The 15,166-nt window shown below is 40.2% G+C and overlaps 1 protein-coding gene across 6 annotated transcripts in view; it reads left to right on the top strand.

Annotated features, from left to right (window-relative positions):
• The window catches only part of ARHGEF12 (Rho guanine nucleotide exchange factor 12), a 79,504-nt gene extending 68,087 nt beyond the window's left edge, over positions 1-11,417 (top strand). For all 6 annotated transcript variants that reach the window (XM_042471862.1, XM_042471864.1, XM_042471863.1 and 3 more), the window contains 8 exons: positions 762-849; positions 4,579-4,662; positions 4,851-4,924; positions 5,278-5,484; positions 6,499-6,963; positions 7,843-8,153; positions 9,548-9,617; positions 10,994-11,417. In XM_042471862.1, the coding sequence (XP_042327796.1) occupies positions 762-849; positions 4,579-4,662; positions 4,851-4,924; positions 5,278-5,484; positions 6,499-6,963; positions 7,843-8,153; positions 9,548-9,617; positions 10,994-11,004 (1,310 nt within the window). In that variant the 3' untranslated portion in view covers positions 11,005-11,417. The remainder of the gene's footprint in view (positions 1-761; positions 850-4,578; positions 4,663-4,850; positions 4,925-5,277; positions 5,485-6,498; positions 6,964-7,842; positions 8,154-9,547; positions 9,618-10,993) is intronic.
• Positions 11,418-15,166: the final 3,749 nt, after the last annotated feature.

Below are 15,166 nucleotides of genomic sequence, written 5' to 3' on the forward strand. Positions count from 1 at the left end.
GAATTAATTTCATAACCCGAGGCACCACTGTATTGCATTATGGTGCACATAAGAAGGCAGAGGAGTGTTGAGGGAGCACACAGTCACATAACTCAGTCTGGATCTGATAAACCATGATTTACCACAAAGGGAAACTTGGCTATGTTTGTGATGTTCTTATGTTCCTTTCTGTTTCCTTGGTACACCTTAAGTGATCTGTCTGGTAGGTAATAACCAGCTCAGGTCAGATTGTTATAAGCCTGGATCAGTTCACTGACTGCATTGAAAAAGTTCTTTGGGAAGCAGCAGTCATGGTTTATCATCAGTTTGGAAGCTCTGAAGACCCATTATCAGTCTGTGGTGAAGGAGTGGAAGCTTGTTCTATTTGTTAACTTCTGCAATCCCTTTGCAGTTTCCCCCTCCCCTTCTTTCTTCTATAGGATGCAGTATTCTCTTGCTCTTGGTTGTTGTTGTTTTCAGTAGAGTGGTTGTGTAAAAACCAGAAGAATAGTTAAGAATCATAGTACTTAAAGACGCTTTTAGATTACATGGCCCCTTGCCTTGCCTGGGCAGCAATAAGATGAAGTCCATCCCTAGATGTTGCTTTCTCCACAAATAAAAATAGCCCTTCATGGTAAGGGTCCAATGTACCATTCTCTGTACATGTAATTCTCTTTTTTCTAGACCTAGCTGAAGTGCAAAATGCAGCTTGCTTGAATTTTTAAGTTAAACAAATACAACAAAGTGCCGTCGTATTTAATTTACTCTTTGTTTTTCCCCAGATAACAAAGCATTCTTCGTCATCTCCATGTCAGAAAATGGAGCTCAGATTTATGAACTAGTGGCACAGACAGTTTCAGAAAAGACTGTGTAAGTGGGTTTGGCAACTTCTGCCAATGTTTATCACTTGCTAAGGAGGGAGATAAATCTTCTGTTCTACATCTGTGAAGCAGCTTCCACTCAGAGTTGTAGTGATGCATGATAAATTCCTTGAAAGTTTTTTGTAAACCATCCTTTATATCATCTGGGCTAATGCTTTGTTTTCATCCTTCTCCCCAATTGGGAAGAAAATGTCATTGACATGAGGGAATCAGTTAATATGCAGAGTTGGATTCTACATAGTTTACTCCATATTTAGAACTAGCCCTGGTTATAAGTCATGAAGACCTTAGACAAATGAAGGATGAGAATTCAGCATTTGTAGTTAGTAACGTTTATAACCTTTAGCAACAGAGGCATAAATTGTATCAAGATACACATAGAATGTCTCAGTGAGGCATAATGTTGGACAATTTCTATTTTCCCTTTCCTAAAAGAAGTGAGGTAATATAAATGGCATTCTTTTGCCTTGTGTTTTGCTGTAACTTTTGTATTAAACAACTTAAAACCGATCTCAAGATAAAATTCCAGGGAACAATTTTGCTCTCACTGCACAGATTCTTTGTTAATTCTGGAGCATTGTATGACCAGCAGTAATTATTAAAGGTTAATGGGAATTGCTGAGGGTACCTTGCTCTTTCATGTAAAGGTTGCATAGTGGTAGGCTGTTCATACACATTTTGAGATGTGCTATATGCCTAACAACCTTCTGTGAACAAGCCTTGCCTTTAATACAACTGACAAGAGATTGAAAAAGAGAAACATTCCTAGATGTTTCACAGGCTCTGGGGTGTTGGTACTGAGTCAGTTCCTTTCTTGCTGTTCATTAGAAAAAGCTCTCAAGTCTTTGATAACAGTACATTGCCTTTTCATACTACTGAATGTGTGGGAATGTCTGCAATTAAACATTTGTTTAGACAGTCAAGAATTCTAGAGGTATCTGATGGGCATTACCAGACCAAAATAATAATAAATACTAAAACTAGCTGTAGTCTAGTCAATTCCAGAACTTCACATGCATGTTCATGTTCCTTATCTCATTTAATCCCCTGGTTGCTGTCTGGTTCCACTGTTATACTTGGTCTTGATTTTTATCCAAGTATAAAACATAAAACAATCCAGTGTAAATTACAGTTTATAACTCCAAGATAGTCTTTATCATAAGCATGCAAAAACTAATTTTGATACATCTTCAACATACCTCCATAACAGATCTCAAAGCAACTTGAATTATCCCAAACCACTACCTTGTACTGAATTGTCTGTCATTTAATGCCAGACACCCGAATCCCAGTTTTCCCCCCAAGAGACGTAAATATCAGTGTTGTTTTAATGGTTGCTTGGACCATTTCTTTTCAGCTTCCCTACTGAAGTACTTTCCACTCAGTTTCTTTATTCATTTATTTCCAAGTATTTTATGTGATCCTTCTGTAAAAAGCACCAAGGTTGTGTGCGATAGATTGAAAGCACTAAAAATAACATAAGCGTTAAAGCCATCAATTAAACCCCAAAATATACAAAATCTATTAAAACAATTGAAAAGGCCAACTGAAAAAGATGTATCTTGGTTCTTTTTCTAAAAGCATAGAATAGAGACTAAGAGGAGTGTATTCAACAATTTGGGAACAACAGAAGAGAAGATTTCTGGGTCTGCACACAATGACTGCAAATCTGAATAACCATAAAGGTTTATAATGTGACAGGCTATGACAGCTCTGCTGTTATGTACAGTGATTCCTTTTTTTGCTACCCTAAATCCTTTGTCTCCAGGGATATTGTTCTTTTGACCAGTTGAATATCAAAGCAAAGGGCTGGAAAAAGAAGTAACTTCAGGCCTAACAATAACAACAGGTCAAGTCTTCCTTCTCTGAGTTCTTTCCTCCGTTAACATTCACACAGATAAACTTAGGCTCATTTTCTGTGTCACGTGTTTTGGACTGAAGTTTTAATTTCTCTTCCTGGTTGTTGCCATTAATCCTGAATAACATATTTTAACAATTGCTCTTGTACACTACAGACTTAGCGATTCTGACAGTCAGGATTTAGTTTAGAAGGCACTCAATGTAGCATCTTGAAGTGTCTGTTGCAAATGTTCCAGAAAGTGGTGAAGAGTATTAATTATAAATTTGAAAAGTTCACTGGAAAAAAAGAAATGTGTAAGTCTTTTTTTTCTCCCTGCAGGCAATGTGCAATTAAAGTGAGTCCTTTATAACAAAAGACATCAGCAGCCTGATAAGCTTCTCTTTCTTTCTTTCTTTCTTTCTTTCTGTCTTTCTTTCTTTCTTTCTTTCTTTCTTTCTTTCTTTCTTTTTTGTTCACCTATTTGACATCTCAAATGGGCTGTTAAATTCTGAAGTACAAGAATTAGAAAGCATGTTTGCAAGAGTTTGTACAAGCATTCTCTGCATTTTCATTAACCTTGTGTGGAGAAACAAGCAAGAGTGTCAGACTGCTTCTTGTCATTTACCCATGTAGATGACTTTTTCTTGGGGCAAGAATCTTGCAATAAGACATTAATTTCTTTATTTCCAAGCCATTTATTTACTCCTTTTACCTTGGGAACTATGGAGCAAAGGTTGCATTTTCATCTCATGATACGCACAAACCCCTCTTATCTATTAATTGCAGAGTAGTCTTGACTCTGTTCAGTAAAATATTGTACTGGTAGAGTAGACTGCATTTCTTGGCTTCTGCTGGGCTTCTTTTTCTTCTGTCATGTTTGGTCATGGACTGATGAGAATACTGATATTCTGTTTCTAAGTTTCCATTAAGGCAGTGACACTCAACTTTTTACCCTTTGGTAAATCAAAAAAATCAAAAGCCCTTTACATCTGCATGCAATCTCATTTAACATATTTTAATTTCTGAAAATTTTAAGATGAAATAATAATCTGGAACAATGTTTCTTTTGGACATGGGACACTAGCAGGGTTTGCCCCCACTAGTGTGGCAGGGACTGATACCATGTTGGTACCCATTGGTTGTAACTGATTCTTTCCTGGAAACCCACTGTTTCCAGGTAATGGCTCCAGGGTATTCAAATAGTACTGATGAAGAATATTTGTCCTAGAACAGTTGTAACCAACGTTGAAAAGGAGGTGCCTAACCTCTTTGTTCCACCTAGCCATCTGTTAGACAGTCACAAAAAAAATTGGTCAGCAGATCTAAGTCTTGCCCTGTACAAGCCAAAGGCTTTTGATTTAGTCTTAACTGAAGGTGGTGATCAGGCTTTATCACCTGCAGGACCTCCGATCAAAGAAGGAAGCGGAAAACCCAGCTCATTCTAATAGGTAGAGTGAAAGATGGAAGAACTTTGCGCAATCTTGCTTAGCTGCCTGTCTATCCTGAAGACATCCCTTCCAGTCTGTTTTTGTTTCTCCTTTGGGCTTTTGCCATTTTTATATCAAATGGTCAATAATAATAATAATAATAATAATATCAACAGCAACAACTGCTACTACTGTTACTACTACTGCCTGACGGAAGAAAGCACATACACTATTTTAAAAACTTGAAAAGTTAATTTATGTCAGTGAAATGTAGATTGAAATGTGGCAATGGTACAAGCAACATGTAAGTTGTGATTTATTCCCTACATAGAAATGTTAAGTTGCTATTATAAAATACAGGTGAAGAAGAAATAAAGCATATCCACTAATAGTTCTCTTTAAAAATGGATGCACCTTTTTTATGACACTGTTTGTTCATATCTACCTACAGGTGGCAGGACCTCATAGCACAAATGGCAGGGACAGTGCAAGTTGGCAGACGAGTAATTCCATTACCTCAGTCAGGCCCCTGCGAGTAAGTTAGTGCTGTTGTTTTAAAAAGTCTTAACCCATCCATATACTCATTGCCTCCCTCCCTCTCCACATGTATATATTTTGTGCTTCTTTTCAAGCTACATATGGTTATAACAAAGCAGAGTCCTTTTTAAAAACAACAACATACAGCTGTGTGTAATTGATTTGTTCTACATTCTTGAATTTCAGGGAGGACCATGAGGAGGATCAGCAGAAACTGAAGGAAGAACAAACCATATCTGAGAGCAGTATGCAGAGCCCAGGTAAAAATTAAATGTAGATACTTGCTCTTATGCATTATCACTCTCCTGCATATTAACTGTGCACTAGAATTGGTTCTAGTTAGTTGGAGGTGTTTTTTGTTTGTTTGTTTGTCTGTCTGTTTAGAAGACACTTTTAGGAGGGGACTTCAAGGATGGGTTTAAAAAATTCTATACCTATGTTCTTATTTCCCCTAAGTTAAAAAGGACTTGTGTATTTAGCATATTTAATAACTTTTTAATATTTTTACAGCCTTCCCAAAAACTTTAAGCTTAAAAGAGGCATTATTAAATGAGGGGCATTCAATGAAATGTTGTTTCTGTATTGATTTTAGCACTTGTGGTTTGTTTACTAGATAAAGATCTGGAAGTGGAGTCTCCCTCAACAGCCATATTAGAAAAGGTAGAAGAGGAAGAGATCCTGGAGGCTGGCAGGCGGTTCAGAGAAAAACCACCAGCAGAATTGCTGATCAAGGAATCTTCTGACAACTACAGCCATATGACCCCAGAGCTCTCATTCCAAATCTCTGAAGACCGGTGGGCATTGGATGCACTAAGGAATTGTAAGTTGCTAAGGATGTATAGTACTATAAGGTTGTATAGAGGTTGAGCTTCACAGTCTGCTCTCTAATTACAACATGTGGAGAACCAGAGAACCAGAAAAGGAAGGGAATAGGAGCTTGATACTACAGGTGTCTCAGAATGATGCTGTTCTAATAAGTGACACTGGATCAAGCCAAAGGTTTATATAGCCTGGCATTCTGTTTTCCGGTAGCCAAACAGTTGCCAGTGGAAAGTCTGCCAGCTAAACAGGACTGTAACTGGGGGAATCCTGTTGATTATTACCAGCTAGAGTAAACTCACTAAATCAGTGGTTGAATAGTGAGTCAATATATAAGTTAACCCAGTTGATTCTGTGGGTCTGCTCTAGTCAGAATTCACAATAGTATTTAGGCCTGTTGTACAGAAGTATATTACTTTTGAAATGGGAGGTAGAGTGATAGAGTTGGAAGTTACTCCAAAGACTCTGTAGTCCAAATCCCTTCCATTTCAGAAATCCCCTGACAAAATGCCCCTACCCTTGGTGGCTAATTTTCAGGAGTGTTTTCTGGTAGATTCCTGCATTGGCAGGGACTTGAAGTAGATTGTATAGTCTTGGAAAATGTTGAGTTTTGAGGAGGAGGTGGCAGCTGCATCTTCCATTCCTTGTAATAAAGAAACTCATAGCTATACACTAATAACAGTGCCAGTCTTGGGATTATTGCTTTCTACTTTGATTTTGCCTCCTCACCCCCTTGGTGCCCTCCAGCATTCTAGGATAATGCCAGCATCCCTGAACACTGGTGGAAATGGATGGAAGTTGTCATCCAGAACTGAAGGGCACCATTAAAGTAGGATGGCTTCTAATTCACTTTTTTGAACAGAATAGTGAGAGCTAGCTGCTGGGTCTGCTTCTTCTCAAAAGGCATCAAACTTTAATGTCATAATACAGATATGCCCAAGAAGAGACAGCCTATGTTGAGGGTGGGGAGCAGGGGAGCTTGTCAGGCCATTGACCATTTTCTGTTCTCTTTTAGTGGGCTTGTTGAAGAAATTGCTGATGCAGCAACTTGGCATGTCTGAACAGGAGTCCCTTGAAGACTGGCAGCATTTTTCCAGGCATAGGACAGTTCCTCAGGGGATCCAGGTGGAGAGCAGCATCCAGAGAGGACTGCAGCACTCAGAAAATGGCAAGGCATCCATATCTGGAGTTAGTAGTAGTATGCCCTCTGGCATGGAAACAGGTAATTTTGGACCTTGCTCTGGACACCGGACTTCAGGCGAATTTGTGCAAACTGGGGACACCGCGTCAAGTAGCAGTCAATTAACGGACCCCTTGAGCACTAACACAGACACTCCAACCACTGAGCTGGAAGGAGTAAGCACTGAGGATGGGGGAGAGCACTTCTTTGACGCTCGTGAAGCCCACAGTGATGAGAACCAATCAGAAGGTGAACTGACAGAAAGGAAGGACATAGAAGAGGTGCAGTTGAGGATCTCAGGTGAGTAAATCCCACAAACTGAAATAAAATACTGCAGCAATTGGGTGGAATAACAACATTTGAGATATCAACATCTGAATGAAAAGTGCCTTATCTGTGTGCTCCTCTAAAATGATCAGACTCTTGGGAGAACACCACCCACTATGTCACACTCAGCAGTCCCCTGAATAGCCTTCAGAAGTCATGTGTCCTTGCAATGGGGTGAAATGACCATATGGAAAAAACACATTTTTTTTTCCAGAACATTGTAAAACTGGTGGTTGTAATAAAGAGTGTCTCTCCTTTCTATCTTCTTTAGAGTTAGAATTCATAATACGCTGAGCCCTTGATATCCGCTGGGTTTTGGTTCTAGGACTCCGCCTGGATACCAAAATCTGTGGATTCTCAAGTCCCATTAAATACAGTGGCATAGTAAAATGTGTCTTATATAAAATGGCAAAATCAAGCTTTGCTTTTTGAAGTGTGTGTGTGTGTGTGTGTGTGAAATATTTTCAAGCCGTGGATGCTTGAATCTGTGGATACAGAGGGATGACTGTAATGGGTTCAGGAAAACATCTGTCCAAATGTTTTTTGGACAGAGAAACAGGCACTACTAATCTATAAGGCAAAATTGTTAGAATGACAGCTAAGAAAATGTATAACGAAATTCCTGTCCATAAGTTTATGGTAATTCATCAAAGATAGCTGTGAATGTAAGAAAATGTTTGTGTGTAAGTGTTATATCACCAGTATTTTCTAATCTATAGAATTCTAAAAAAAAAGCATTGATGTTGCTTGACTTCAGAGTTTAGAATATGAACCATATTCATATTCCTACATATTGTTCAGTCATGTAAGCTTCTGTTATATGGGAGTATTAGCACTATTTCTCTTCCCCAGGAAAATTTTTGATCCTTGATGATTATGGCACAGTCCAGGAGAGCTCCACTGATGAGGAGATAGCTTCTTTGGTTGTGCAGTGCACTGCAGGCAACAGCACATTGGACTCTGCCCACCAACAGCCAGCATCTCTGCAGGACATTCAGCCAGACCGAGCAATTTCTCCACTAGCACAGGAATCAGTGGCCTCCCACTGGGATGCTGCTAAGGAATCTTCCTCAGATGTACTAAGGCCTTCCTTCTCTCTAGAGTCACATACTCTGATCATGCATTACATCCAGAAGATAGAGGCCAACCTTGAACACTTAAAGGTACAGTGCTTTATTGTGTTAATTGTGTAGCTTCCTTTTAGGTTTTAAAGTTTGTGTAGGAATTGAGAATTACGAGGCTTGTTGAGAACAATGGTTGTCATGGGTGTGCATGGTTATCTTTTTGACAGATTGTCGTAGTAACTTTTCAAACTGGTCTTGAATTCTGTATCATAAATGCCCATGCCAGAAGAAACAGCTGCTCTGTAGAATATATAACAATGGGTGTGCCTTTACGTGTTGAATTATTCAGGATTTAAAGATTTTGTTCAATTTCTTAAAGGCAATAAGATGGACAATGAAGATATTGGGGACACCTGAAGACAAACCTTTATGTGGGGGATTATGAATGAATGCAGGGAATGACTTTAGCATCATATACTGCTTAATGTTAATGGCTCATTAAAAAACCCTAGGCAGAAATCTGAAGGCTAAAATAATTCTGGATTTGCTATAGCTGTGATCTCAGAAGTCCTTAAAAGCAGCTGTTTTTAAATTTTATTGTGAAAGTTTTTAAATTGACTCTCTCTGGAAGCTGCCTTGGGTTCCATTCTGGGGGGAAAGGCAGCATGGATCTCTTTTTAGATAGGATAGAAATTTCCCTTGCTGCAGTGAGGCATTCACCACTCCCCTTTCCCAATTGGACAGTCCTCCTCTAGCTGTTTTCATGAGCCAGGAAGGTCAAGAATCCAGTATACATGTGGTGGATCTCAACTCTCAAAGGATCCTTCCCTCATTATCAGGCTGCACAAAATGAAACGTATCCAGTAATACAAGACAAGTCGACACCAAGATTACATCCACTGGACCTGTCTCAACTTCCAAGTCAGAAGGGATCTGAGTGATTTTGTCTGCAAAGTGTCTTGCTAATTTGACACAGCAAGATGTCACGTGTCTTAGTTATCTTCTTACAGGCCAGAGTGTCAGCTCCACTAGACAACACTGCAAATCCATCAGTGACAGAGAAATATAATTTCTTTGCTGTCACCATCACCATAGAATAGGCCTTTCAGTGAGCTCTAGCCTGTGTTCAATAGAACTCACTGCAAGTCTTTCACCATTGTCACTCCAGTCTCCATCCCACTCATTTCATTACTGCCAGCTCCCTAGTGAACCAGAGGGCTCTCTTGGCTCCACTTCATGTGAGGGGTACTTAGGTACAGTCATGCCCACCACCCCCATCATTCCTCTGTTCCAGTGATCAGCCAGAGTTTTGACAATTAATATAGCTGAAAGGAAGAAGAAATGTTCCCCTTTCAGCAGTGGAGTTCCCATTGATGATTTCAGAATGAACAGTGAAATTGTTTCAGAGCCATTTACGGTCACAGTGAGTTTAAATCAACTGGCTTTTTAAATGGCTTGCAGATTAAATGTATGATGTGGATTGTATCTTTCAGGAGGTAGAGGAGAACTATGCTACTCTTCAACAAAGGCTGGCTGGATCAGTCCCCACAGATGAGCACTCAGGTACATCTTCCCCATTCCCTGTGGTACTTTCTATACAAGTTGTGTAATGCATTTATAATCACTGAGCTTTCACTTCCAGGGAAGCCAGTTGTTAATCTCTCTAGTGAAAGTCTTCAGCACTTTCATTACAGCTCCAAATATTTTGGAAGAAACCCCTGGCTGCAAAACACTGTAAATCAATACTTAACTTTGCTGACAGTGCATTCTTTCCTCTTAAGTGGATTTTCTGGTATGTGGATGCTTTTCTCCCCATTCAGCACTCTCACATTTGATAATGTACAGTAGGATCTTGATATCCGCTACTGTTGGGTTCCAAAACCCTTTGTGGATACCAAAATCCAAGTCCCATTATATGAAATGACATAATAAAATGGTGCCCCTTATACAAAATGGCAAAATCAAGGTTTGCTTTTGGGATTTTTTTAAAAAATATATTTTTAAACTGTAAATGTTTAAATCTGTGGAAATCCTTGGATGCAGAGGACCAATTGTATATCTATATATACAATTTTTAGTTTTAAGGAGCCAACAGAAGATCAGCCAAGGCCTATTCCCAAGTTACATTTTCATGTTCAGATTTAAAGAGATAAGTACAGACCTGAGTAAAAATGGTCATGGGAGTATTTGACCAGATTTCTGTTGGTAACGCATGTTGGTTTAAGCCCTGGATCTGTTAGCATTTTTAGGAGTGACACACACCAAGGTATCAAGTACTTAACTTCTGCAACATCTTTGCCTCACCTGTGCAAGAGCAGCCACTGACCTCTTCTGGTCACTGATTGGCTGTGGGTATGCCCAAGTGACGTCTGGCTACAGTTTCACAACCAAAGGAAAAGCATCTTCCCATCTTTCTCCAAGGGGTCAAGGCTACTCCTCCTTTGCAGGTTGCACAGCAACAACTAGATGGAATCCAGGTGGTCTCCCTGCTGGCCAATCATTGGTCAGTGGGTGGCACTGCTTCTGAGAGACAAATTCCCACCTGGCCATTTCAGTGTATTAGGTATCTTTGACTGCTCCTTGTACCTGTGTATGCTTTCCCCCCTGGGTGTTGCATTTATGGTAGTCAGAAACCTCTAGAAAGCATTCTAAACTGGCCATTTTGCTGTCTCCCCTATATTAGCAGCAGTTACATTGCAATGGCTGGTAAAAAGAGATGCACACCACTCCTAATTCTTCACAATCTCTCTTTTTTCCTTCTGTGAATGAAAGTATTTTTCCTAAGATACTGGGAGAAGCTGGGGCAGGGTTACCTTGATCTTCTGGTTGAGACAGATCACTCTTAGAATTAAATGTGGCAATAAGTGCAGCTTGATGTAAGTACATCCCAAAATGTACTTTGAACATTTCTTTACTTCTTTCTCTTTCTTCCCCTTTAGATAAAAGTTAGTCACACTTCCTGTAAGTGGCTGAAGGTTGGATGGAAGCAGCAGCCTTGCATCGGTGCCTGCTGGTGTCTGCCCGGACTTTGTGGGCATGAGAAGCCTCTTCCCATGGACCATTCAAGCACAAAGTGGAGGGATGGGCAGTTTCCTTTTAGGCCTCTGCACTAGCCTGTTGGAGAGAGGTGGTGATTTTGTTCTTCTCCTCTTTCTACCTGAAATTCTTTTTGATTCCAAACAGAGGAAATAAGGAACAGAAAAAAAGAAAGAAAGAAACCAAATGTATAAAGCTTTGGGTGTAGGATATACAAATGTATTTAGACATAAAAAAAATCAATGTATTTATTTGACTTCATTCCGTGTACTGAAAGCACACTTTAATTTGTTTTTGTTTTGTTTTTTTTGCTTTAGAAAAAGAAAATGGATAGTGCCAGTTTGTAGGCCCTCAGCATCCCTCTGTTCCTGAATGCAGGGCTGAGGAATGCATGTGTGAGAGTGTAATCGTGTCTTGATTTTTCACTGGACTGGATTCCACAGCAACCAGTCCACCTCTCAAAAAGAGTTGCCCATGTAAGAGAATGCATTCAGAACATGTAGACAGGCCTTCCTGTATAATGTACAATGACAGTTTTGCCATGCACTGCACAATCACGCACTTGAAAACTGGCAGTCCCTTTGGGATCTCCTTCACTAAGACATAGACATAAGAGGAGGCGTGGAAAGGGCTGGGATTTTAAGTTCCATCCTGACATCCTCAACTCTGGTTTGATTTTGAGCATGGCTTCTCTTTGAAGGCAGTCCCTTGGCATTTCTGTCTGTTGGGGAGAGTCTGAGCAGGTAGAACCTTTAACAGAACAGGGCAAGCATGTTTGAAATCTTTCAGAACCATAGCATGTCTGTTGAGTCTCCTCTATTGCAAAGCAGTAGCTGCCACTGGAGTTAGATGCTTTTTCTGCATATGAGGCCAGGGATCTTCAGTACCCTGGCTGGAAGTGGCATAAGTTGACCATTACGTGGGGAGAGAGAACATGGTTTGGTTTGGGGTAATGTCATTTTACATTGCTTGTGCCAAAGTGCTCAGAAATCACACTGGTTGGGGGAGGAGAAAAAAAAAACCCAGAATAGCTAGATGATGTTGTGTAGTATTTTTCTAAATGAATTATTGCATCTTAGTGTTTCTAAACCAAACTCTGTCTCAGAATGCAGGTGTCACAGTGCAGCTGTAAAACGCAGGGTAGTGCAGACTGGTTACCTGTGTTAGTACTAGGACAGATTGTGCTTGCACGAGGCAGACAATTCAGGATACAGCTTCTGCCTTGGAAGTTTTCACTGCAAGTGGCTGTTAGAGGCCGAAGATGAATTTTTTTCCTGCATCAAGTACCCAAATCCTGGGTGCCTTGTTTTGCTTTTTCTTTTTTGCAACCAGCCAGATCAAAAAGTGCCAAGTTCTAGAAGCCCCCATGATGTGTGCATCCCTCCCCTCTTGATTATGCCGTGTGCATTACAAAGTATGGAGAATTTTCTCTTTTTCCCTCCTTCCTGCGTGAAGGTCATACTGCCTGCTCCATTAACACACAAACACATTTTCCCTGTAGCTATAATGGCCAAGAATCAACACTGCAGTTCCCCAGTCATGCGAAACACAAAACCTCTCCTTTCTCTCACAGGAGGTGAAGTAGTACTGAAATGGACCAGCTAAAGAAGGATTATTTTTATCCCCACTCCACCCTCAGATATTTCAGATGCATATTGAGATGGCAAGAAGATATTCCAGAAGCCAGTTCTGTGGCTCAGAATCAGTGGCCAGAAGCCCCCCAAAGCCAAAGGCTCGCTTTCCATACCTAGGGGAGCTTTCTGTTACCAGTGCCAACCCAAGCACCACAAAGTTCTGCTACTTTTCATTTCTAAAACTTCTCTGTATGAAGCTTTGTACTGCCATTGCTCGTCTTTACAAAGACTGTGCCTGAGTTGACAAAATGAACTTGGACTTCTAACATAATGCATTTTTGTAGATTCTTAACTGTGTTGACATTAGGCTTGTAGCATTTCCCTCCCATAGCCCTAGCATGCTTGAAGCTACCAGGAATCACACATATTTTCTACTACATTAGCACTTGGAATATAAATTTTACTACATGATGCTAACAGAAGTGTTCTTCAGCAGCCTTAAAAAGATATCCAGGGATCAGGCTGCCAAAATGTTTTGAGAGTCAATGAGGATAAGCAAAACATTAGTCCTTCTTGGTCCTTCATGGTGGAGATAGCCACATTTCCCCCCCAGGAAGTGGAACAGAATGCTGTGCTCTTGTCTTGTTGCTGGTTTTTTGTTTGTGTGTGTGTGTGTGTGTGTGTGTTTAGGCTTGTCTACACCATATAATATGTAATATCCCGTTAAGGGCATTATTCTGCTATAAGAAAAAAGAAGGTGGTAAGAAATAGGGATCATTGATTGCTCCCGACACCATAACCTAAAATCACTGGGGATCTCTTTTTAACTCCCTAGCGCGTCTACTGTACAACAGGCCCCAGGCACAGATCGATTTTTGTGAAGAGGGTCAATATTAAAATGCACTTTGTGGGGTTCCCATTGGTTTTGGGTGTTCTTTATTATTATTATTATTATTATTTTAATGTACTAAAATAGCCATGAGGAATTCCAGCCAAAGAAATCTTTCCTGTCCTTCACTGCTGGTTGTGAACATTCCCTTCTTTGGACTGGACAGTTGGATGGAACAGTCTTTTCTTTCCATACCCCACTGAAAGATATTAGTAATGAAATACTTTATTAACAGGAGAATATTATGATGTCTGTGCTACAGTACTACTTGGGAAATCGTGGTTTGTTTTTAGCCTGGATTTAAGGAATCAGTTTATAGGGATTTACATTCATAGAGCCAGGCCTGGGTCCAAATGGCAGCTTTCTAAGCAAGTCTGCTTCTGTGTAATTTTGGCTTAAACGTGAGGCAGAATGAGTTGGTGGAATCCTGAAAGCAGAAGAGCAAACTGTCTCCCTTTTTTTTATTTGTATATATTTTTGCCTCAGGGTTGTCTTGGGACCACAAGCAAAAACAAACAACAACAAAACCCAACAAAACAAAACGATATAGAGCATACTGACTGGATAATTCTGGGAGTTGCAGTTTTGCATGGGACTCCATTCTCTATTGTCAACATGAGGCTAAAACAACCTTTAATTGCAGCACTGTTGTTTATGATCTGCATTTCTTCACTGTGCATTGGCTCAGATTTCTGCTATAGCTTTGCCCGCTAACTAAACCGGTTCTCAACAACTACATCTCAGAACCTGGAAGACTGCAGGACTGGGAAGAAACATAGTTTTGAATGCTTTCCCCACCCATCCACCCACCCACCCAAGATTGCACCTTGTTGAGAATGTATTGTATTTACAAAGAGTTGTGTTTCATGTGGCCGCATTCAGAGCTATGCTCCCATCCCATCTTGCAGTTCACTTGTAATGGGAACAAATCCATTCTACCACCTCAGGACTCCTACCACCTCATTCGTATCTCATTTTGCTATATGTAAAGATCAGACTTCACTGCTGAAAAGAACAAGGGAGAATGGGAGGACTTCCACATTCTGTACAGAGGTTGCTGGTTTTTAGTTTTTCAAAACAATCCTAGGCCAGTTAACTTTTTTTGATGGTGCCACTCATTGCTACACTGCCTTCCACAATCTTATCATTTGGAACTATGGGATTGATGGTGAGGATGAAGGGATGCTTACAGGTCTTGGGCTGCCTGAGAAAGCTTTTACAGCCGTTGAAAATAAAGGCACCCTGGATTCCAGTCACCAAAGCTTGAAAAGAGCTGTGTGAGATCAGTGATGCTGAGTGTTTTTGTTTCTGCCATGTTTGTATTAAGGGTATATGTTCCAACATGTTGGCTAATTCTCCTTTTTGACAGAAGTTGTTCTGTGTTTTACTTGTGCTTCCTTCCTCCCAGTTGCCCTGTTTTGGAATCTCAGTGCAGCTTATATTTCATGGGTTAATTTTATTCCTCTGTTTCATTCCAAAGAGATTCTTTTCTACCCCTTTAACCCCCCAATCTGTACCTGAGAAGCAGATGTTCTCCGAAAGAGATGCTGCAGCCGGAGCACTACTTTGTTCATCTTTAAACACAAAATACACATTATTTTTTGGAATATTCT

Source organism: Sceloporus undulatus, chromosome 6 (genome assembly GCF_019175285.1).
Source record: "Sceloporus undulatus isolate JIND9_A2432 ecotype Alabama chromosome 6, SceUnd_v1.1, whole genome shotgun sequence".
In the NCBI taxonomy this organism is placed as follows: Eukaryota; Metazoa; Chordata; class Lepidosauria; order Squamata; family Phrynosomatidae; genus Sceloporus; species Sceloporus undulatus.